The sequence below is a fragment of the Megalobrama amblycephala genome, linkage group LG3 (assembly GCF_018812025.1).
Source record: "Megalobrama amblycephala isolate DHTTF-2021 linkage group LG3, ASM1881202v1, whole genome shotgun sequence".
NCBI classification, from domain to species: Eukaryota; Metazoa; Chordata; class Actinopteri; order Cypriniformes; family Xenocyprididae; genus Megalobrama; species Megalobrama amblycephala.
The window spans coordinates 16,519,694-16,544,017 of NC_063046.1; the positions used below are offsets into that span (position 1 = coordinate 16,519,694).

Below are 24,324 nucleotides of genomic sequence, written 5' to 3' on the forward strand. Positions count from 1 at the left end.
CTGGCCTCAGTGCAGTAGCTTAATGAATGAGATGTTTACTCTTACCTGGCAGAGGCCAAACATAATGGCCAAATGACCTATTTATATGTAACAGATTTAATGCATATGGAATTATAAATAATATTTAGTAGGCCTGTATGTAAACATTTTCAAAGGATGAAGTTTTCAAAATGAAGTATGAAAGGATAACTGGACATAACTCAGTATAATGAGTTGTTTCATATACTACTATATTTTTTAAACTGTAGTATACTGTACAGCAGGGCTATATATCAACAAAAGGGCCAAATGGAAAAAACCTTTAGGGCATGTGGGTCAATAATAGAAAAACTACTACAATGCTACAATAAAGTTTAATATTTGATCACTATATAACATTTCAGTGTTTATAGCTTTTAAAAGTTTTGACATGAGAAATATTTTCACCTTAAAAAATAGTTAAACCCAAGACAAAAAACAGAAGTCACCTTAAAAAGATCAACCGCTACTATATTTTCTAGAAAAATGACTTCTCTTGTGAAAATGTACATGCATCAAAATGATGGATAGTCTTTTGATATTTAAAAAGGCTGGATTTGGCCTGTGGGCTGTACCCTTAATAGGCCTGCTATACAGTATATACTGCACACTAAACTTTAGCACCAAGCTAGTATTGCATTCTGAACATAGCCTGAATGTCCTTTACAGATGTCTTTAGATGCACTGTAGTGTTCCTTTAGCTCAAACAGTAGAGCATGGCGCTTGTAACACCACAGTCATGGGTTCAATTCCCAGGGAATGCATGAACTGATTAAACGTATGCCATGTTTGTCACTTTGGACAAAAGCATCTGTAAAAGCCATTAAGTGCTGTCCTTGTGCAGGTATCAAAGGCCACATTAAAGGGAAACTTTGTGTTTGATTCACTCACTTTTCTATGTTGAATTAACAGTGTGCTGTTTGAGATTATAGTTTGTCTGCCAGCTGTTCTGATATCATGCAACAAAAGTGTAACTTTCTGGCAATGCCACGAATCATGCATCCATCCAGGAATGTGTGTGAGAGAGTATGTATTCCTCCAGCTTAGGGCTGCACGATATTTAAGAAAAAATATGATATGCGATAACGCAGTAATGCGATATTTGATATGCTAATAAGAATGCTTTAAGTGTGCAATATACAGTACAGTCCAAAAGTTTGGAACCACTAAGATTTTTAATGTTTTTAAAAGAAGTTTCGTCTGCTCACCAAGGCTACATTTATTTAATTAAAAATACAGTAAAAAACAGTAATATTGTGAAATATTATTACAATTTAAAATAACTGTGTACTATTTAAATATATTTGACAAAGTAATTTATTCCTGTGATGCAAAGCTGAATTTTCAGCATCGTTACTCCAGTCTTCAGTGTCACATGATCCTTCAGAAATCATTCTAATATGCTGATTTGCTGCTCAATAAACATTTATGATTATTTTCAATGTTGAAAACAGTTGTGTACTTTTTTTTTTTTCAGGATTCCTTGATAAATAGAAAGTTCAAAAGAACAGCATTTATCTGAAATACAAAGCTTCTGTAGCATTATACACTACCGTTCAAAAGTTTGGGGTCAATAAGAATTTTTATTTTTATTTTTTTGAAAAGAAATGAAAGAAATTAATACTTTTATTCAGCAAGGATGCATTAAATCAATCAAAAGTGGCAGTAAAGACATTTATAATGTTACAAAAGATTAGATTTCAGATAAACACTGTTCTTTTGAACTTTCTATTCATCAAATAATCCTGAAAAAAAATATTGTACACAAATATTTTGTGCAATTGTACACATTAAATGTTTCTTGAGCAGCAGATCAGCATATTAGAATTATTTCTGAAGGATCATGCGACACTGAAGACTGGAGTAATGATGCTGAAAATTCAGCATTGCCATCACAGGAATAACTTACTTTGTGAAATATATTCAAATAGAAAACAGTTATTTTAAATTGTAATAATATTTCACAATATTACTGTTTTTACTGTATTTTTAATTAAATAAATGTAGCCTTGGTGAGCAGACGAAACTTCTTTTAAAAACATTAAAAATCTTAGTGGTTCCAAACTTTTGAACTGTACTGTATATATATGTATTTAATCAAAGACTATAGAATAACACAAGACGTGTCACTCGTATTGTTTTGAATGGGAGAAAGTGTAACGCGCAAGATGGCGGAATAAGTCCTGCCTTCTAAATAAGAACCAACCGCCGACTGGTAAAGTCATCGCGTCACTACAGTGGCCGTTAGAAGCACCGGTTTCTATAGAAACAGTCAGACGCGCGCCTCTGAAATGAGGCACAAGAGACGCGCATTTAGGTCTGCGCATGCACATTAGCTTGATCCAGCATAAAAATACATTTTTTTTGTCATGAGTCGAGCGTTTGGAAAAAAAAAATATGAGACAGTTGTTGTCAGATTTCATTGGCGATTTCAAATATGAAATTTAATTGAAAGCTTGGCAAACAGCTTTGGAGCTGCATGATGCCCAGGATGCCCGAGAGGCGTTTCAAAGATGGCCGCCGAGTGAAATGACTTTTCTTAAAGGGACTTTGATTTAATTATATTAAAAAACTGAAAATGATAACATGTTTCACATTCTTTTTGTGAGAAGAAAGCATCCCTACAACTTCTGAAAGTGAACAGCAATGTTTTACTGTAGCATACACAAAAAGAAGGTTTAGGGTTTTAGGTAGGCCTGAATTAGTTTTTTTAACAACAGAAATTGAATAATAAAATGTAAAAATAAAACACTACTTATTCTTCACTGCATGACTTAAATATACACCGATTCTTATTAAAGCTACAAAAGTTATTCTGTCAAGAGCAGTGAGTGATTTTCTCTTTCTGTTGTTTGATTAACATTAAGCACATAAACAGAAGCAGGTTTATTGGGCTGCTGTCACTTTAAGAGTTGCATGGATCCAATATATTGTTACATGCATGCTTTCTTTCTCAATTGTTTACTCCACTTAAGACATGACTGGGTTTAGGTGAATACTCACCAAGATGGAGATTTTGACATAAATGTGTTTATTTGGCCATATAAGCTGCGGAAGAGAACTGATATCGGGATTATGCGCTGTCCAAGAGGTGGCTTCCTGTGCTTATGAGTACTTCACTTTTTCCAAACCCGTAAGACTTTCGTTCATCTTTGGAACACAAATGAATATCTTTTTGATGAAATCTGAGAGCTTTCTGTCTTTGACGCTTCAAAAAGTTCATAAAGAGATCATAAAACTAATCCATATGAATTGAGCGGTTTTATCATATAATTATTGTATATTCATCATATAAAGTGTCATATAAAGTCTCTTCAGAAAATTTGGATTAAACCACTCAATTTATATAAATTAGTTTACAGAAAGCAGAAAGCTCTCAGATTTGATCAAAAATATCTTAATTGGTGTTCCAAAGATGAACGAAAGTCTGATGGGTTTGGAACGACATGAGGGTGAGTTATTAATGACAGAATTTTCATTTTTGGGTGAACTAACCCTTTAAGAATGTCACACATATGTAACAGTCACGTGTCAAGTCTATTCTCTTCTGTCTGTGCTGACTTAAAACTTAGACTTTAAGTAATCTTTTGAAGTATTAAAATTATTCAGTTATCATAAGCCATTTCGATATGCATATGGCAATGTCCATTTGCGATATTTCTATAATTTCGATATATCGTGCAGCCCTACTCCAGCTGCATAAGAGAAAGGAGGATGTTTTGTTCACTCTCGCTACTCGACATGACACTCTGACAAATGATACAGAGATTATCACACTGTTTAGACTGGAACTGCAATGGAAAATAGGATTCAACACAAACGTCTTCTCTTGGAAGGTCAGTGTGTGTATACTGACAATTTATCAAATTAAAGAGAGATTAGATCAGTGGTCTCAAACTCAATTCCTGGAAGGCCACAGCCCTGCAGAGTTTAGCTTCAACCAGCTCCAACTCACACCTGCTTGGAAGTTTCTACTAATCCTGAAGACCTTGATTAGCTGGATCAGGTGTGTTTAATTAGGGTTGGAGCAAAACTGTGCAGAGCTGTGGCCCTCCAGGAGTTTGAGACCACTGGATTAGATGATTCATCTAAACTCAAAGCTTCTGTCACAAGAATGTTGTAAACAATGAAACATTCCTATAAAGAAAGGAACTTTCAAAAACAGCAGGGATGTGCAAAACTACTTATATATGATGTTTAATTAAGCAAAACAACATGTAAAATGGGTTGGCTGACCAACTTGACTAATAAGACTTGAAGTCCTGTATAATTAGGCTGGTCTCAGGCAAAGTTTCTTTCAAGGAAAGTCAGTTCACTCTGAGGTCATATATGCAATACCTCCAGGGAGCCAATTTGGGCATGCAAGACAAACTCCTATTTACTTGAATGGGGAAATACCAAAATCTCAAAAACTGCTAACTAAATCAACATCTAAATAATACATTTCAAATCAGCAAAAAAATCTGACATGAACTTTCTCATAAATATTGTATCTCATGCTTAAATATCATTAAAACTGTAAATTTCAAGTTGGTCCAGCTATGCACATATGCAGTCCCAAACGCGCATTCCTTCAAGATTATCCTTTGGGGTTTTATAATGGGGTTTTCCAATATATGAGTAAGATAAAGCCTGCGGTAAACATAACTTGACGAAACTTTGACGTTTTGTTACAACGTACCGTATACTACACACACTCACACCCCAAGTAACTTATCTAGTTACGTATTAAAAATGTACGTTTCAAAAATAATTTACATAACTGCCTCAAAATTCACGTTTTCCCTATGGGTGTGTGTAATTTACGTTGTAGAACAAAATGTCAATGTATAGTCAAGTTATGTTTACCACAGGCTTTATTTCACACATAAATTGAAAAAACCCATCATAGGAAAATCTCGAAGAAATCACTATTGCCGATTATTGCCGACTTTATTTAGAAGGCTTATTTTGTCATATTGCACTTTCTTCCATTCACAGTAATATGAGTGAACCGTCTTAGTACATAGATAGTTTTTGTTTCCGGTTCTTTTAGCATCAGCACTAAAATGCAAAAACTAAAAAGTATGATGATACCCTTGCAAGGGCCCCCCCTTACTAAAATATAAATCCCACTTTATGTTTTCACATACTAAGACCAATTAATACTGTAAGATACTGTTCACATAATTGGCTTTTATGTTGTCAATGTAATAAAAAAAAATATTAACATATTATTTGGAAAATATTTACGTAATATTAAAGGTCCCGTTTTTTGAAGCTTTGATTGTGTTTATAATGTGCAATATAACGTGTTCATGTTTCGCGTGTAAAAAACACAGTATTTTTCACATAATTTACTTATCTGTATACCGCTGTTCCCACTGTCATAAAAACGGGCTGATGACTTCCTTGTTCTATGAAGTCCCTCCTTCAGAAATACGTAACGAGTTCTGATTGTGCCAGCGGTTCCTGTGTTGTGATTCGACAGCAGCTCTTAGCGCATCTTGCCCGGAAAGGTCACGCCTCTTACCATAACGTGGAGATGCACGCGCTCAGTGTTATTGTAAACATGTCTTTAATTTTACCCTATCAATTTGAGCCGGAATCAGACCCGGTGATTGGACTGCGGGATGAAAATAACAGCGTTTCGATGACATGGCGACAAACACACTCTACAGACGCAACTCTTGTGTATTCCTGTGGGCGGAGGTTAGTCAAAAAACTGTTTTAGTGACGTCATTAAAGAAGGAAGTAGAGGGATGTAGTCCAAACTGGCCGTTCGATGTAGGCGACTTCTGTTAAATAAAATATCTCGCTTGGCATTCAACTTTGAGCTTTAAAATTTTACAGATTTTATTTATACTCTAACAACAACATTACACACTAACTAAAGTTTGAAACATGGGATCATGAAGAACGGGACCTTTAAGTTGACAGCAGAGCATACAGCATTTTATTTTTTTTATTAAATTTATTTTTTATTATTAGTGTTAGATGTATAAACCTGAAAGGAAACATTTTGAAATCGGTTAAAAATTATGGGTTGTCAATAAAATAATTGACTTCACAATTAACTTCGACTTCAGACAGTCTTTAGAAAGCAGGACCCCACTTTGAAATCCCCTGAGCTAGCTGACCTCACTAAAAAGCTCCACTCCTATGGAGCACAAACTTTATGACCTAGACCTACTAATCAAAACACACAATATACCAGAATGATTCATGGGGAACCTGTGAGGTGGAGAGGCTCTAAATGTAAACAATCCAGTAACTCTCTGGTACATGCTGCAGGGGAAACATGAGGCATGCAACGGGACCCGATCCACGGTTACAGCCCAGCGGGGAGTACACAGAGTACAGTGCAGCGTATTCAGATAAACTCAGCTTAAACGCTTGCCTTTCTTCTGGAATCTCACTGAGCAAGAAGGTAAAAAGAGTACAAAAACAAAAAATCCTGTGAATGTCATCTTAACACCCTATTAAGATAATAGGGCTGATTTTTTAGCCCAATTCTCCCCTTCCAACAATCCTAGATAAAGCCCTGATTATCTTGATGGTTCTACAGATTATCTTATCAGATTTTCCTATGGTGTGAGGTGTGTTAAACGGTTAGTTCACCCAAAAATTCTGTCATTAATTACTCACCCTCATGTCATTTCAATCTCATAAGACCTTCATCTTTGGAACACAAATTAAGATATTTTTATCATAGAAAGCAACATAATTACCGTCATTCAAGGTCCAGAAAAAGTACATCGTTAAAATAGTCAACGTGACTACAGTGGTTCAACCTTAATGTTTTGAAGCGACTTTCAGTGTTCAGAGCCTGTATCAAACTGCCAAAGTCACATGATTTCAGTAAACGAGGTTTCGTTATGTCTTAAGCATTTCAAAATTTCAGTGGTTCACCACTGGGGGGGTGTGACTTTGGCAGTTTGATTCACGCTCCGAACCACTGATTCGAAACAAAAGATTTGTAAAGCTTTGAAGCTTCATGAAGCAGTGTTTTGAAATCGCCCATCACTAGATATTGTTGAATAAAGTCATTATTTTGTTTTTTTGGCACACAAAAAGTATTCTCGTCGCTTCATAACATTAAGGTTGAACCACTTTAGTCACATGAACCGTTTTAAATAGGCCTTTAGAAGTTTCCGGGCATCTGAAAGTGTTAATTATCTTGCTGGCAATAGAGGCCTCACTGAGCCATTGGATTTTATCAAAAATATCTTAATTTGTGTTCCGAAGATGAACGAAGGACTTACAGGTGTGGAACGACATGAGGGTGAGTAATTAATGACAGAAATTTTCATTTTTGGGTGAACTAACCCTTTAAAAATCTTTTAGTATGGGCCAGCCTTTAACTACATGTTCATCTCTGACTTATTGTAAGACTTACATTTTGTATTTGGCATTTCAAACAAAATCCTAAATATTATTAGATGGAAAGAAATGGAAGTGTTACATGACAAATGGATGGACAATTTCCTGGACCTAGTGACTTTGGTAAATGAGTGTAAAGTGAGATTCCAAACATCAGAGTGTATCATGTAATCAAATATTCCAGCAGATGGACAACGCATTTCTCCTCTACCTAAAAGAGCGGTTAATGATTTGTATCTGCTTGAGAGTCGCCTTCATATCAGCAGCTCCTCAACAACCCCATTTACAATTACTTCAATGTTCTGTACTTCTGAACTGTCTAAATCCACAGCAATTCTCAGGTTACAGTGAAGCCCAGTATCAAAAGCCAATTAGCCCAGAGTGAGTAGATCATTTGGAAGCTCCTCTCGCTAAATGTCATTCTATGGCCATTTTGCAACTGCTTTAAAGGGTATACTACTTTGAACCTGGCAGCATCAGATAGGGTGCACCTGTAGCCAATTACAACTGTCACCACTGCAATAACACTTCATCGCTGTCCAAAAAGCCAGGCTAGGGTGTCTCCTCTCTCTGTGTATGTTTCCTAGTGTGTGTTCATTTTTCTGTCTCTCCACAATTCCAGACAAGACTTCGCCAAAGCCAATTCTAAAACACCAGTTGCATGGACTCTGGAAACTTCTCTTATTCCCCCACTCGTGTTGAAGGCACCATGGCCTCTTTCATTTCATTCCACTGGAAACCCACACATCCCAAGACAGTATTTTCCTCATGCACTCCTATATTCATGTTAACAATACAAGCCTTTTTTAATAGTAAAGGCCTGGTCAATAGTACCTAGAGAGCATATGTACACAAAACTGCTGAAAATTTTACACAATATTAACTGGAAAAAAATACAATACTTTGACAGGGCAGTAGATGTTGGAACTAGGGCTACGTTCACAAAATGTTATAATTATCATAATTACTGGCAAACCGGGACGTCCTACTCTGAGCTGTTCATGTTCTATGGCAACACTATGAACGTCAAAATAAATCTGTATAATTTGAGTAATTTATAGGCAAAACGACAATACAACAATTAACAGTTGTTATGCAAATACCTTATTAATAAACATTATAAATAAAAAAAATTATTTAGCAGGTCTTTAGATAGTTATTCAACTGTGTGCCAGCCAGTGTTAATTTTGACAGCAAATATTGATTTAGTTTTAGTCAGTCTTTTGACTAAAATGTCATTTAGTTTTAGTCATATTTTAGTCATCGGAAATTGTTTTAGTTTTAGTCTAGTTTTAGTCGACTAAAATCTAATTTAGTTCAATTGTAATGCATTAAGTAAACATTTCTCTAACAATACACAGATCCAATACACTGATACACATCAGATATTCTCCAAACTGTTTATGTTCATTTAAGGGTGCGTTCACACTTGTCATGTTTGGTTCGATTAAAATGAACCCTGGTGCGATTGCTCGGTTAGTGCGGTTTATTTGAACATATGTGAACGCTGCCATCCGAACCCTGGTGCGCGCCAAACAAGCGGAACGAGACCGCTGAAAAGATGGGTCTCGGTCCGCTTCCAAACGAACTCTGATGTGGTTCGAATGATATATGAATGCAACACGGACCAAAGACATGTAACCGAACCAAAAACAGGAAGACGAGACCCTAAAAAGGACAGAATCCTCACGCGTGTCGGTTTTTCTTGTCATAGTCGTGAGCTTGCCCATCACAGGCATCAGACGCGCGTCTCCACGCAGCAGATCGTTTGTGTGTGTGACGGATGGATTCCCGCTGCTATTTTGACTACTTTACATATTTTATAAGCTCTTCATAATACCATCACATGCAGTCTACACACACACAACGAGCGCATTTACCTCAGCACACAGCATTGTTTTGGATGTTCGGTAAGTTCCGTCTCAAAATAGGCAATACGTCATAAAATCCGACCAATCAGGTTGTGAACGTATCCCTATGCCTTTAGGTTCGGTATCTTTTGGTTCGGTGATAAAATTGTCAATCTGAACGCTAATCGGACCAGGACAAAATTTTTTTTTTTCTTCTTTGGTCAGGACCAAATGAACCAAACGAACCGAACTACAGGTGTGAACGCACCCTAAGACAACCAACTGTACTGGCTTTTTTGACCGTTAAATGCAAAAAGACACGAAAGAGAGCTCAATTCAGTACTTGTCAGGGAATGACACACTTATCATTGAGGTACTATTATAGTTTTTGTTTAAAATTTTGATTAGATTTGATTTTTAGTTTTTCTGTTTTCATTTTTATTTTAGTTAAAAGTTTAGTAATTTTTTTGTGTGTTTATGTCTTTTAGTTTTTGCTTTTAAATGTCTATATAGTTTTTATTTTTATTTATGTTTTGGTTATTTTAGGACATCAGGTTAAGCTAAAGCTTAGAAACTAGATGAAATAAAAAGTTTACATTTTTTATACATTTATTTTTTATTTCAGTTAACATTTATTTCAAGTAATGAAGATTTTTCATGGTTTTAGGTTTAGTCAACTATAATACTTGTAAAATATATAGAGTAATGTGTCAAATAATGTTAGTCTTTCCTTCCTGTGACAGAAGATGCAGTAGTTTACTATGAATTAAATAGAAATTCAATTAAATACAGTTTATTGTGTAAACAAAATAACAATAATGACCAGGAAAAAAATAATAATTATAAACCATCCCACATACACCATAACTCTTATTCTGAAATGTCTGCACTGTAGCAGGCTGCTCATTTAAGTTCAGATGAGGGAGATAAAATATGCATTCTTACAACCGCCTAAAACATACTACCATATAAAAATCGTTTAGTAAACATTGTCATAATTAATCAACATCAGCTTATAAGCAATCGCTTGGCATAAATGTGCGCTATTCATTAATTGTGAAGCAGTCTGAAGTGCTGCTGCGCGAGCCTGTAGAGTTAGATCAGCATGTTACACTTCAAATGTGTGCATCTTCCACACAGGACAGCAGTCCTGACTGGATATCTTCCCAAATCGTCCCTCTCTTTCATTTTTGTCTCATTTTTATTCATTGATGAAAATTAGTGAAGATTTTTGTCATAGTTTTAGTCATTCAAAACGCATTTTTATTTAGTCATTGTCTCATTTTTGTCAGTGAAATAATGTTGTTGACGAAAATTATGACAAAATTATTCATCAACGAAATTAACTCTGGTGCCAGCTATGTTAAAATGTACTGTACGTTATTCTTGAATTATTAAAACATTACCAACAGTCAATTATAGGAATGATTAAATAGAAATATTATGAAATAACTGCTTCACTACACTTTACTGCTGAAGCCGCTGCCATTTTGAGTGTTTCTGCATGACATTGCAGCGGTCAGGTGGTACAACTCTCAAAAATGCATAATGAGTTGTAATTATGACTTCTATAAGGACGTGAACATATGAACAAGTCGGAATCACATAATTTTGGTCATTCTAACATGGCCCGTGAACACACCTTACCAACATTACACAAAATAACTCCCTCTATTCAAGTGGACACTGGTATTAGCCCACACATCATTCTCTTTCAACCGAAGTGCATTTTTTTCTGCTTGGGCGTAATACAGCTGCTTTTTGCATTTGAGCACTCAGTCTTGCGCCCAACTGCACAACAGCCTCAAGTGGACAGAAGATGCTCAGCGATGGCCTTGCACATTTTTGGCTGAGTGCTAGTGTGTAGCCACTTGTCCACCCAGAGGCCCACCATCTCCACTGGGGTGAAGAATTTAAGGAAACACAAGAGTTATGTAACATCAGCTTGGGTAGGTAGCCCCTGCGCTCTGTAAAACATGGAGCTTTTAGAGAGACTGCTGAAAGGAAGAGTCTCAGCTGCTGGGGCTGAAGAAGACTCCTTAAAGGGATAGTTCACCCAAAAATGACAAACACAAAATAAGGTATTTTGAAGAATGCTTAAGAAAGTAAGTCATACAGGTTTGAGGACGAGTAAATAATGACAGAATTTCCATTGTATGGGCCTGGGTATGAGGAATAAAATCTAAATAATCTTAAAGTCATGATGGAAGTAGCGACAATTTTTTTCTTCTGTATTGTGGTGTACATCCAAGTGAAAATTATCGAGGCGTGCACGCAAATAATTAATTAGGACAAATAATTACAGTAGTGTACTGATTACCTGGGTTTTTTACAGTAATTTACCGTATTACATAATTACAGTACCATGTAGTTACTGTAAAACTGAAATACGGTGATAGTACTGTAAATCTTAATTACAGTAACTTACTGGCAACACTGTTGCCAGTAAGTTACTGTAAAAACCCCTTGAAATGTCTAACAGTGTGGGGACTTGGTTTTAGTATCAGTTGTTGGTTGGATGGAAGCAGATCATCTAGCTTGCAGTTAACTGTAAGAAAAGGGTGAGGGGGGTTTAAGCAGACTAAATGATTGGAGAAGTCTAGTATATGTCACCCAAGAGAAGTCTGTCATTTCATTGTAAGTTATGACATTTTGATTAAAAATTACAAGCTCTAAAAAATTCTTAAAAATGTAACCGGGGCGGTTTCTTCATTAGGGCAATAGGGCAACGCACCACCAAAGTGAGGAAGGGACGGATTTTTCAACCACAGAGTTACACTAGCTGTCACTGCTAGGCTGTTTGTTCTGCCTCTGGATATACGCTATAGACCAATCAGCGTCAAGTCACGCTCTGTGGAGTACCGCCTCTTTTTGGGCGATTTCACTCTGGCCGAGAATTGCCCTGAGGGCTCCCATAGACTTCCATTCAAAGAACTTTTTTAAATGCAGGCACTGCAGTGCAATCTCTATGGGTTAGGAGGGCTAGCACTAGCGTGCCTTCGTCATCATACGTAACCTTAACTTGTGCAGCGATTGGTGGAAACAAACATACCTCTATTAATAATTTTTTTAAGCTGAAGTTACATCCAATAATTTCCTCAGTCCATAATTTACATTTCACAGACATATTCTTCATCTGTAAATGTTAGAAAGTCGAGAAATATGCGCATGCGCGCCAAACAGATGAAGTTCAATCTGAGTAAAATACATTTTGCTAAAAATATTTGTCGTTGAATTTTTTTTTTTTTTTGGCGAACATAATAATTATGCCATATGTAGAATTTCGAACCTACAACTAAGTGTATTTGTACGATAGCAGTAACTGTGTAAAGTGACTGTTAAAATAATAAAAATAATTACTCTGTTCTTTTGTTTTTATTTATTTTCATTTTTAGTTTAGTGTATTTAACTTCTGCTTTAAAAAACATTTGGTTTTTAGATTGTAAAGTTACAATTTTAGAATATAGCCCAGGCCTAATGTGATTTGACCCCTTTTTTTGCATATAATATAGCATATCTTGTTTTTATAGCCTTCAATATGAACACTGTTTCTAGGACAATATTGGGCAGGATGTGAAATAACATTTTTTTTTAATTAAATACAGATTTTTTTTTAGATCCCAGCCCTATGGCATGCTTTAAATACTGAATTTTCCATGTTTTAGATGAGCATACATTATTATATCGCTTGTTAAATGGTTATTTAACAATTAGCCTATTCATTCCTGCATTTCTAAATTGTTTTTTAGACAATTTAGTCCCCCCGACAATTTAGTCCTCCCCCCAAAAAAAATGTTTTGCACCAGCTGCCACTGAATGCAACATATGGATGAATTGTTCACAATAAGACCAACAAGGTGCATTTACGAAATATATAGGGAGAATTTTCATTTCACGCTAACTTTATTGCTTACACTAACAACTAAAAAACAAACAAACATTTAATTCACATAACTCAATGCCTGTGAACAATTTTCATGAATCGACTATGGACAGAAGGCCAGAGGGATTACAGTGGCTGATTAATTAAATTGACCATCCAGGGATTTAAAGTGGATTATTATTTTTTTTAATAATTGTAAGCTAAATCATTCCTATCTGCTATGATTTAAACCTCAGCCAGTGTAAAAAAAGATCTTTACATGTTTTCCATGCGAGCACTGTGAAATTACTCTTCAATACTGGGCAAATAATTTGGCCGAATATCAGGGGAAGTTATGTTAACCAAGCAGGAGCATTTGGGAATATAGGTTAGCGGGTTAGGAGTGTCAGACCCTTTTTCTGAGTCCAAATGAAACTCCTCGAGCGGCCGGATCTATAACCGTACCTGCCTCCGTCCTCTAGTTACGTAACCGGGCAGCGAGACAGCGTGTCCGCAAAGAGAAACGCGGCAATCGTGTTAACACACATGAAAAAAATAATGCTCTACATTTAAAAACCGCAGTAGTCAGACATAAAACCCCATTTGTTTACACGAGCAGTAAAGACGTGAAAATATCCCTTCATATCCTCTCCTTCTGTGTATGACTTAACCTGTTACATAACAGCGCTCCACACACACGCAAGCACAGCGCAACGCCTGCCAGACAAACGGGCGGCGTCTCAATACCTAATACGCTCCCTATTTAGACAGCATTTGAAGGCTACATAGTAGCATATGGTACCCAAAAATGCTGCATAGGTAGGAAGCTCAACTAGATTTTAAAGCACAGCCACAGACATGACTGCCAAAGCCAAGCGGACCTGAAATCTGCTCCGACTATAAACTGTGTCAACTATGATAGTCTACCGAATGACACATTAACCGACATTTCTTTGACTTGTATCCCCAAATCAGATACATATAAAAGGGGTGTGGCTGTCCCATGTAAAAAACGGCTTTATGCTCATGTAGACACTATGAAATCACCACTTTGCTATGCAAAAATGGTCTCTTCTGTGCTTAGTGACCAAAAACATTTATTTGAATAGATGCTGCATTCAAGTGTGTATTATTAGTAGTACTGAAACATATGGACACGTTGGCCACACTGCTGTCTATCGACTAAATACACAAAGACAGCAGGAATAGATGAAGCTGAGACAGTCGTGAAAAATGACAACAGTGCTTGATTAACTAGTAACTTAAACAGCATGTGAGTAATAGATCAGAAATGACAGGTAGCCAGTAATGTTTGGGCTCGCTTACAAATGTGTATATTATCACATTAGTTAATTTGCACAAAGTGTGCATGTGCTAGCTAGACTACCACCACCAGGCCTCCAATATGTAAAATAACATGTTTAATCTGTTTAATCCATTGTAAATTCAGAGCTAATATGGTCACAAGCAAGGACCGAAGTTTAAGATTAAAGTCCAATTTGATCTCCGTGAACTTGAATAAAATGGAAAACAATCCACAAGCACGCTTTGGTTCTGTTCTTCAAGCTTACCCTTGTTTGTACTTGAGCAACTCTGCCGCCGAACTGGAGCTGGTTTGTCGGTTTCAGCCTTGCTGTCCAGTTTCACCGGGCTGTCCTCCACCGAAGCGCCCGCTTCTGAAGCGCTCTTGCGCGGCACCGTGACGGACTCTGGCGGAGACTCCATGTTCATCTGCGGGTTTCAGTTACTTTTACAACGGGATCGTTTTGTAGAACAATTCGGATTCGTTTTACATCGTCTTTTGGTTCGGATTGCACTTGAGCGTGTGACAGATCTGTTAGTGTTCATGAGAGCGGGTGTGGCTCTTCTGTCCACAGACAGCGCTGTTGAGCGCGAGACATGGTCACGCCAAACATACTGACATGCTCTCTAAAACATTCCAGTAAAGCCATATGTGGCACATTTGTTTAAGTTTTTATTAACATGGGTGTTTATTGACATTTCTTGCGACCAAATACAGCCTGCAGCCACGAACCAGCTTATAAAAATGTAAATATATAGGCTATAATTTCCATTTACAATAAATAATAATTTATTTTGAACAAGTAAAAATGCTAATGCTCATTAAAATAAATAAACTAACTATATGTGCCTGTACTGTACCCATGCAAAATTTAATTAAACTCATTTCGAAACGAATCGTTTAGACTGGTTGAACCAGTTCGACGGGTTCATTAAAAGATCGATAACGTTAGATCTCAACAGAAAAATATTCACAAATAACAAAAGTTAATAAGTTCATCCATGCGCGTTAATGATCTTTGGCAGGTAGATCTGCTTAGATATACAACTGAATGGGAAAGGCACGTCGTCAAAATACGTGCTCAATTTTGGTGATTTATTTTATATATTTTCTTTGTAAGAATAATTTAATTTCTCTGAGTTGTCGAAATTTGAAGTCCCAAAACGCATAAGGTTATTAGTAACTATGAGTATTTAATCAGTAACTTAAGGTTGTCTCGTCTATACTTGTATCCCTCTCTCACATACACACACAAACCAGGACCGTGGGCACAAACAGCATGCTTGACATGTGATGAGCGAAAATGCTTCTGACGTACTTCCGCTTAACGCAGTTCCAGAGTCCAGGCGCAATACGTGGACTTCATGTTGGCTAACTAGTATCACACTATTAGAAAGACAAACAAACTAACAACAGCTTTATGTCAAAGCCAAAACTTTTATTTGGTCTCCTGCTCCTTCTTAGCATAAACAGCTAGTTTTGCTAATTACACAACTTTAATCATGCAAATAAACATTTCTACATTATGCAATGCACAATAGACCATTAGTTAAAAAAGATAGTTTATAGCCTTGATTAAAAAAATAACACACACACACACACACACACACTTTAATCATTTGAACTTTTTTATACTTAATGAAATGATTTTCATTATCTTTTAACCAATGTGATTCTCTAAATGCACAAAGTTCAATCAAGGTACAATACTGTAGTTTTCATGTACAGTGGCATTATCCTACCATAGTTTTAATAACAGAGTTCAGTCTAAGACTGATCATTGATCAGATACATGTTTTATTGTGCTGTGTTGACTTACAAGAGAATGTGATCTCAGTTACAGCACACTGTATGTTTCTAAAAAGTGCTTTTATCTAGAAAGGCTGATGAGATGAGGAAATTCCTATGTAAAGCCTGACATTCATAATGTTTGCATTGGATTAGTTAAGATTACTTGACATTTTTGGTGTCTTTAGCCGTTACAGCTGTCTACACACTGTGGCACTGACCTGTGGGCGTATGTCTGGCCTACTGATGCATAGGAAATAGGAGGACATGGAAAGACCCACCACAGAGGGCATGGGATAACCAACCTCTCCTTTCCTGCCCACAACAGGCCAATAGGGGCCACATCCAGGAAGCCGAGTTACTTAGCAACATGGAGAGGATCCATTGCCAGGTGCTTTGACATTACATTCACTTTACATCATTGTGGGAAAACTGTGGAATACAATGCGATATTTCCTTGCCTTATAGACACGCACCCTTTAATCATGTCATGGTTACTTCCAAAGCAAACATGCAACCATGAGAGGTAGAGCTAAGCTTATATCATAGTCTCCACCTCAGATCGCAGGTGTGGTTTGCCATTTCAACTAATTGTGGTAAAACGGTGACAAAGACACAGCAGTTTTACTACAGTCATAGTACACCATGTGCAAAGGGACAAAAGAGGTGTATGTGTTATGTAAAGCAATACAAAAGAAAAACATAGTAAATGTTATAATTTTTAAGAAGTGGAGAGTAATTTTATGCATCATTGCTGAGTAAATTCACACAACACCTGTGGAAGGATGATCTAGAAAAGAAAATGAGGTTGTATTCCAGCTTTTTGTCTTCTTTTTTGGCAGGATTTGTGATCAAGGTAAGGTGAGCTAAACAAATGCTTCACATTACACATTACAGTTTTATATTGCAGTGATTTTTTATAGCAAGTGCCATTAACAAAATAATCTCTTTTACTATACGTGTTTTCAAGACAACAAAAGGCAAAGTGCTTAGATGCAGTAATTAGTGCAAACTCCAAGATTTCAGAGATACATTTAAAACTCCAGTGAGTTCAACTAATACATTTGCTAAAATATATTTCTAATCAAAACATGTACATAACTGATGCTTTGAATGCTAGGCAGGATAATAATCTTAGGAGATGTGAGCACACGTTTACATGCTTCGACTGATTTAAATATTGCCCAATTTGATGAAGCGCTGAGATTTCTGTCTTGCCATCTGATGTTGCTTGCGTGCAAACTGGGCACTGTCGATTCCTTCTCGCAGTCTCTGTGGAGTGTGAAGCACAAGAGGTCAAAGAGGACACCGTTGGCTCTTGACAGAAAATTAAATGCCGTCATTTTAATAGATATTACTTAGTGTAAAGGCATGTGAGCATGAAAGAGGTAAAACTAGTGCAACCTGTGGAACTAGCTTGATCACAGCTTAAAATCTATGAAATAGCATGCTGAATATAAAATGCCCAGTGCCATACTCAACACTTTGCATTGAAATGTTGCTTGTCATTCTCGCTTTAATGAAATTACATTCACTAAAAGCGAAATAACAAAATTTCAATAGCAGTTTTAACTTTGAATCCACTAAAAAAAAAAAAAAAAAACACACGCCTGTGATGTTTACCTCAGCCATGCCAGCATGTTTCATGTGTATCACTTTCACTAGCGTCTGTCCATCCTTCCTAATGAGGTTCAATTTGTTCTGTTCCTGCACCAACATCCAGATTGTTGACAAGCAATGTTAATTCACTCATCATACATCACAGTTAGAAAGCCTGTACAAATGTCAATCTACTACATAATTCCATATCTGCTAATACTAGAAGTAGCATTTATGTACCCGGTAATATATCTTCAAATCTCCTCCCTCTGCACTTGGAGGCCTTTGGAAATTCTCAAACTGACATTCCCATTCTTTATTGAAATGTCCAATCAAATCGATCTCCTTCACACACATCACTCTCCTGGATGATAAAGAAACCAATACACACAGCATGTGGAAAAGAGAAAATTAGGAAAATGTCACATCATTTTTCTGTAGTTGGAATACCTGTTGGTGATAATGATGTTTGTTTTTTTGTGCCCTGGGTACTCGTAGTGTTCTCTGAAGATCTCTCCATCCAACTGTTTAATCTCAGACCTCTGAAAAACATACACACTCATACAGCACACACTGCTGTATGGCTCCGCACATATACTCATTCAGCAATTACAAGATGAATCAATTTCAAATTAACAAATCATAAATCATCTGAAATGCATAAAAATGATCAAGATCATGTCAAAGAGGAGTACTGATTTATTCCAGGTCACATGATTATTATGGTCAATCACAGGATTCAAGCAAGCTCTTCAGTTAACACAATTACAACACATTAAAGCCACATTAAAACAAATGATTACATGACAATTATGTATATAAGATAATATACTAGAAAGTATATAGTAAAATACATCAGACATTAATTCCAACATGCACTGCCAATTTAGTGCATATAAATGAGTTTGCATATATTACTATGCACAATTTATGTATTCACAATGATTAAGAATAAACATTGTCCATAAATATATTTTATATAGACTAATATTATGTTATCAGACTTCAGATGCATGAAAATGTATTTACAGACATGTTTAAAGAAATTAAAATGAAGTTTAGAAAAATAGACAAACTTTGTCAGTTCCATATCCTATTTCTAACAAATATAATAATTATTTAAATATTAATAATGAAAATCTATTATTGTTTGCCATCACATGGTTCTGAAGTCTTAAAACTACATTGTTTTCTTAAAATTATTATTATTTTTATTTATTTATTTTTTTTTGGGGGGGGGGTGTTTGTTTGAATTTATTTGGCATTAACTGACAAAAAAGGATATAGGATATAGGATATATAAAACTGATATAATAAAAATGTCTGAGGTATAATGCAGAAATTGTTTTTGGCAAAAATAATAGACAAATTAAGAAAAATAGTAAAGCCGTAAAGATGCACAAGACAGACAAATTCAGATGCAGACTTAGGATATTATATAATTTCCTAAACACAACAATGTGACATTCTGTTGTAGGTGGACCAGGCTAGACTGGATCTAGCACTGATTATCCAGTTTGGTTCATTTAAGTGCAACAATATCTCTGTGTTTTCATAAGTTTTCAATAACATGGATCTTTAAGATAATAGTCCCAATTCCATCTCCCACTCCCATTTTACATTTCCTCAGGCTGCATTTGGGAAAGGACAGAAAAGAGAGAAAAATAAGAAATATTAAATGAATATGACAACAGGAATTCATTTCTTCACAGCAGGGATGGAGTCAGTTCAACTGGAGTTTAAGGTCAGTTTCAATAAAGAATACAACTGGAATTTTAACAAGGGGACTTGGAATTTGGTTGAGTTTAAGGCAAGACACCACAGGTAAATAGCATAAAAAAATATGTCAATGTTTTTGGATATCTCTTTTTATCAATTTATAAATAAAAAAAAATACTGTCAACCATCAGAAAACAAAAACTATCATGCTTTTAAGAATAAAATGTTGTTCAGAATATAGATAGGAATTAAACTGGAAAGTTTTACTGAAGTGGAGATTTCTGGCTTAATGCATGAGAATTTAATGTACTGTAATGTACTGTAATCAAAATCTACAGACACAAATAGTTAAATTAAACACTTAAATGTGTACTTTTTATGTTTTCTTTCCTCAAATCTGAAAGAAGACAATGTTATGGAAGCAAAATAGCCCAAAATCCTCAAAATTGAGCAGTACATGAAAAAACAGTGGTTTAGCATGTAGTGTCTTGCCTGTCAAACTGACTCCAATCCTTCCAAAGCAATTTGGCTGTTAGTAGTTGTTAAATTAAAGGTCATGCTGATTAAAATCCTTCTCATTGGGGTTTAGTAGCCTGGTCAGTAGGGTTGACAGGTGACCTCACCTGAAAGAGGTCATAGCCCTCCGACTCATGATGGTCGTAGGGCCTTATGATGCCGTCCTCTTTTACGAGACGTACTGGCCTTAATTTAGTCACCTCCTCAGTCGATTCTGCCACCCTGGAAATCAAGTCAGAAACAGCATGTTAGATAACTCTGACAAAGATGACATCCTGTGATCTAGCGGTTTTATATCTATGTGTGGGCAACAGGTGAGTCATTCTTAGTGAACAGAATCTACTCAATTAAAGTTCATCTGAGCATGCCCGAACAGCCCTGAACAAACGCAATGCATCTCAAGAGTCATTTAAAAAGCGTCAACCTTCAAAGTTTCTTTGTGCTATTGCGTGCAGTGTCTGATTCCTTAAACCCTCTCTCACCTTTGGTTACTTCTACAGTGCGAGCATGGAAAAGCAACATGATTAGTTCAAACAGACAGTGCTGATCGCTTCAGGTGTATAAGATGGAGAGCGTAACGAATGGATGGATGATTTGAACGTATATGCTAGAGAATCACTGGAGGGGTGGGGGGCGTCGCTGTTCCAGCTTGTCGTGAAAGGATTGGCATAAAAAAGCCAGGGGTGGGAACACCATAAAACACAACAGATTTGCCAACTCATCTTTCCAGGGCAGAATTAATGGAATGGGTGAAATATGTGATTGGTTAGCCTGGTCATCGACTGCCTTTGAAATCATAATGCTTCTTTTGCTATTGGTTGGAGAGCGCGTGGATACACCATAGAGTCCAGTGCATCAGCAGTGCAGTTAGCTCATGCAGTAGACTTGGTCTGACAAGCAGAGCAGTCGGAGAATGAGAGGGACATCACCCAAAGCTCACCCAAAAAATGGAAATCATTTACTCGCCCTCATGCCGTTCCAAACTTGCATGACTTTCTTTCTTCCGTGGAACACAAAAGATGAAATTTTGAATGATCTTTTTGTCCAATTATTGAAAGTCAATGGGGTCAAAAACAGCAATGGACTTTATTGAATGGAAAAAAAAACAAAAAACACTAAAATATTTTTCAAAATATCTTCTTTTGTGATCCACAGAAGAAATAAAGTCATACAGATTTGGAATGACATGAGAGTGAGTAAATGATGACAGAATTTTTATTTCTGGGTGAACTATCCCTTTAACTATGTTTGATTATTGAGACGCTATATATAAATACACCTGTCATTTTTTTATTTAAAGGACCACTTTCCCTTAAATATAATTACAAGTGAGTATACGTGTTTATCTGTACTCCCGCTCCTCTGTATACTATCTCTGCTCCTGTCTGGGCTGTTCTGCTCATCAGACTTTCTATTGGCCCCAAAATGCACCAGTGAAAGGGGTGTGGAGATCAGAAGCAAATGTTACAATGATGGGAAAATAGGCACATGTTGATTGATCCAGATATCAGGGGATTCTTGAACTGTATATTATGGCAGAATGCTCTGCGCTACAGCTCACATCCTTTGCTTCCCACGATGCAATACTTACGTTTCAGCAACTCACATCCTGTAAGGTTAAAAATTATTCATGCTGCCAAATTTGCTCTTATTTTTTTGGGGGGGACTCAGGAAACAAGCAAACCCGACTGAGTGAATGCAGAGGGATCATTCACTGCCGTCTCTCTGGGTAACATGGGCATAAATACACATACATTCACGCTTCAGTCATCCAGATCTTCATACGCACATCTGTACACGTACACTCATGTCTAAATACTCACTGAACTAAAAAGAACAAACACATCCAGGAATTAACTCATGAAAAACATGAAAGAAAGAGTCACAAAATTAGTTGACACAGGAAAACAAAAGCAACACTATGTGAGAAAAAAGAAAAAAAAAAGCAAGACAACAAAAGACAAAAGAGACACAAATTAAGACAATGACACAATTACATACATCTTAATTGCCAGTCTACGGTATATTAGAAAATTGCCACAGGAAATTTTTAATTAAATATTAAATATGTTTCTTGTCCTTTCAGAACGGATATCATCATCAGTATGTTCCTCCTTTCCAAAAGGTTGCTTAGATAATATAATTTTTTTTTTAATTCAGAGTGCAGTGGCATTTGTGCTTATATAATATGATGCATCAAAACATTCTCCCTGTCCTATAGCAGGAAGTAGACAAGATTTCCAAGCTATACTTGGGAGGAGAGGAAGTGGCCTCATGACTTCCACTCTGCAATGAGTAAATGTGTGTCCCCTTCAAACCACTTGTGGTCTTATTATGACTACATATGAGTTTTTGGGTTCAAAATATTGCTAGATAAACATCTTCGTTTGAAAGTAAGAACTATGTGAATAACTACAGTTTAATTGATTGGGGTCAATACTTTTTTTTTTTTTTATACTCTGATTGAATAGAAAGTTCAAAAGAAATCAGCATTTATTTGAAATAGAACATTATAAATATCTTTACTGTCACTTTTGATCAATTTAAAGCTGCAGTCCGTAACTTTTTTTGGTTAAAAATGATCTAAAATCAATTATTGAGGAAGTACATGACCAGCCAGTGTTCAAAACTATCTCCTTACCTTAGCCCGATTCACATTGTAATTTCGAAGTACGGTATCCACATGGTGCTGTGACTGACAGCCTACACATACTCCTAAAACTTTAGATTGATCCGTGCTGAGGAGCCGTGCCGATGCACAACCCACGTAAAATGATAATTCCGCAACTAACTGCAATTGCAGGTTTCAAACAGAGATGGCGACAAAGAGGCAAAACTTATGGACTGCAGCTTTAACACATCCTTGTTGAATAGATTAGAAGTATACATTTATTTTAAAATTAAATCTTTCTAACCACAAACTTTTGAACAGAGGTCTATGTATGTACATGGTTCTCTGACTGTGCATGTCTGTGTTTGTATCTGTGTATATAGATATAATATGCATGTGCATGTGTGTCTCACCTCTGAATGCCCTGAAAAGTACTGCTTGCCATGTCTACGATGCCCCCTGTAGGTCTGGCCACCACTCCAACCAGGCCTTTTCCAATGCCCTTGAAGAAGCCTGCAGCCCCCTCTTTCTTTGCTCCTAAACCCATGATAGATTATTAAAAGGACATACAGTATTACATTCTTGTCCAGGTTTTGCTGTGAGGGGTTACCATTATATATGTATTTTGTGTATTTTCAATGGCTAATAAGTTGTTACTTTTGAACTATTATTAATTAAAATATTTTTGCCATAACAGAATACAAAAACAGATCAAATCCATTTAAAGGTGCTAAAGAGGATGTTTTGTTTTATACATTTTTGCAATATTACTTGAAACTGTCTTTACTAACTGATAAAAGACTATTTATTACGTGCACTGAAAGTAATAATATTAATATACATCATCTGTGCACGAGGTAAGGCCTTAAAAACATCAGCCAATCGTTTACGCGATGATTGGCCCTCTGGCTTGTCAATCACTGCCATGACGTTCCTTGTGAGAGACGTGCCCGGATTGGCCCTCTGGCTTGTCAATCACTGCCATGACGATCCATGTGAGAGACGCGTGGCTGCGCGCTCCAGTAACTTTCCACACACCACAGGCGCTGCATGCAATGTTTTTGTCAGGAGACAGGAGTAACAACTGCAGATTATGAGTCACCTGCGGTGAGTCCGACATAATGAATCCACGGCTTTAAGTCGCGCACACACTTAACGATTGTAAGGCCGATTATGAATGTAAATTGATACTTATGACTGATCGCGCTCAAACGCGTCCAGTCAGAGCCATTTGCTTTCAGTCTGCGATTACAGTCGGTGTTCAAATTCCATGTGAAAGTATATAAATCTGCTTCAGGAGCAGGAAACTATCGCTGTATGTTGAGCACAGTCAGAATGTTTTAGCTAGTCGTTAAATGTGTGCCCGGCTTAATAACACAGCGAATGCCGGTGGTAAACACTCGTGTTCCGATACTCGTGCTCGAGTTTTGGGAGGCGTTCCCTCTAAATGAGCTGTGAAGGAGGGGGGTTGTTCTTACCCATGCGCTCATTTCAAAAACTCAGTCGACAAAAAGAACCTCTTTAGCACCTTTAAGTGAGCGATGCATCAGTAGTAAACTACCATACCTTCCACCGGTTTGGTCACAATTCCTGTTACTCCACCAACCACTCCCTGTAGGAGAACAGGGATATGACAAAAGTCAATTCATGCTATACACAATGGAACTTTGTTGTATAATGCATAAAATAGAAAGGG

At 36.6% G+C, this 24,324-nt stretch overlaps 2 protein-coding genes across 10 annotated transcripts in view; both read right to left on the reverse strand.

The window, feature by feature from the left end:
• Positions 1 to 15,000, reverse strand: part of rorab (RAR-related orphan receptor A, paralog b) — a 62,914-nt gene extending 47,914 nt beyond the window's left edge. The window contains exon 1 of one of the 2 annotated variants that reach the window (XM_048184282.1): positions 14,664 to 15,000. In XM_048184282.1, the coding sequence (XP_048040239.1) occupies positions 14,664 to 14,823 (160 nt within the window). In that variant the 5' untranslated portion in view covers positions 14,824 to 15,000. The remainder of the gene's footprint in view (positions 1 to 14,663) is intronic. The other variant, XM_048184281.1, reaches the window with a different exon arrangement.
• Positions 15,001 to 15,812: 812 nt separating this feature from the next.
• The window catches only part of vps13c (vacuolar protein sorting 13 homolog C), a 72,117-nt gene continuing 63,605 nt past the window's right edge, over positions 15,813 to 24,324 (reverse strand). For 7 of the 8 annotated variants that reach the window (XM_048184279.1, XM_048184274.1, XM_048184275.1 and 4 more), the window contains 7 exons: positions 24,195 to 24,240; positions 23,042 to 23,165; positions 20,125 to 20,239; positions 18,233 to 18,324; positions 18,023 to 18,146; positions 17,807 to 17,890; positions 15,813 to 17,455 (listed from right to left, as the gene is read on the reverse strand). In XM_048184279.1, coding sequence (XP_048040236.1) covers positions 17,357 to 17,455; positions 17,807 to 17,890; positions 18,023 to 18,146; positions 18,233 to 18,324; positions 20,125 to 20,239; positions 23,042 to 23,165; positions 24,195 to 24,240 — 684 coding nt within the window. In that variant the 3' untranslated portion in view covers positions 15,813 to 17,356. Of the gene's footprint in view, positions 17,456 to 17,806; positions 17,891 to 18,022; positions 18,147 to 18,232; positions 18,325 to 18,463; positions 19,414 to 20,124; positions 20,240 to 23,041; positions 23,166 to 24,194; positions 24,241 to 24,324 lie in introns of those variants that run through there. The other variant, XM_048184277.1, reaches the window with a different exon arrangement.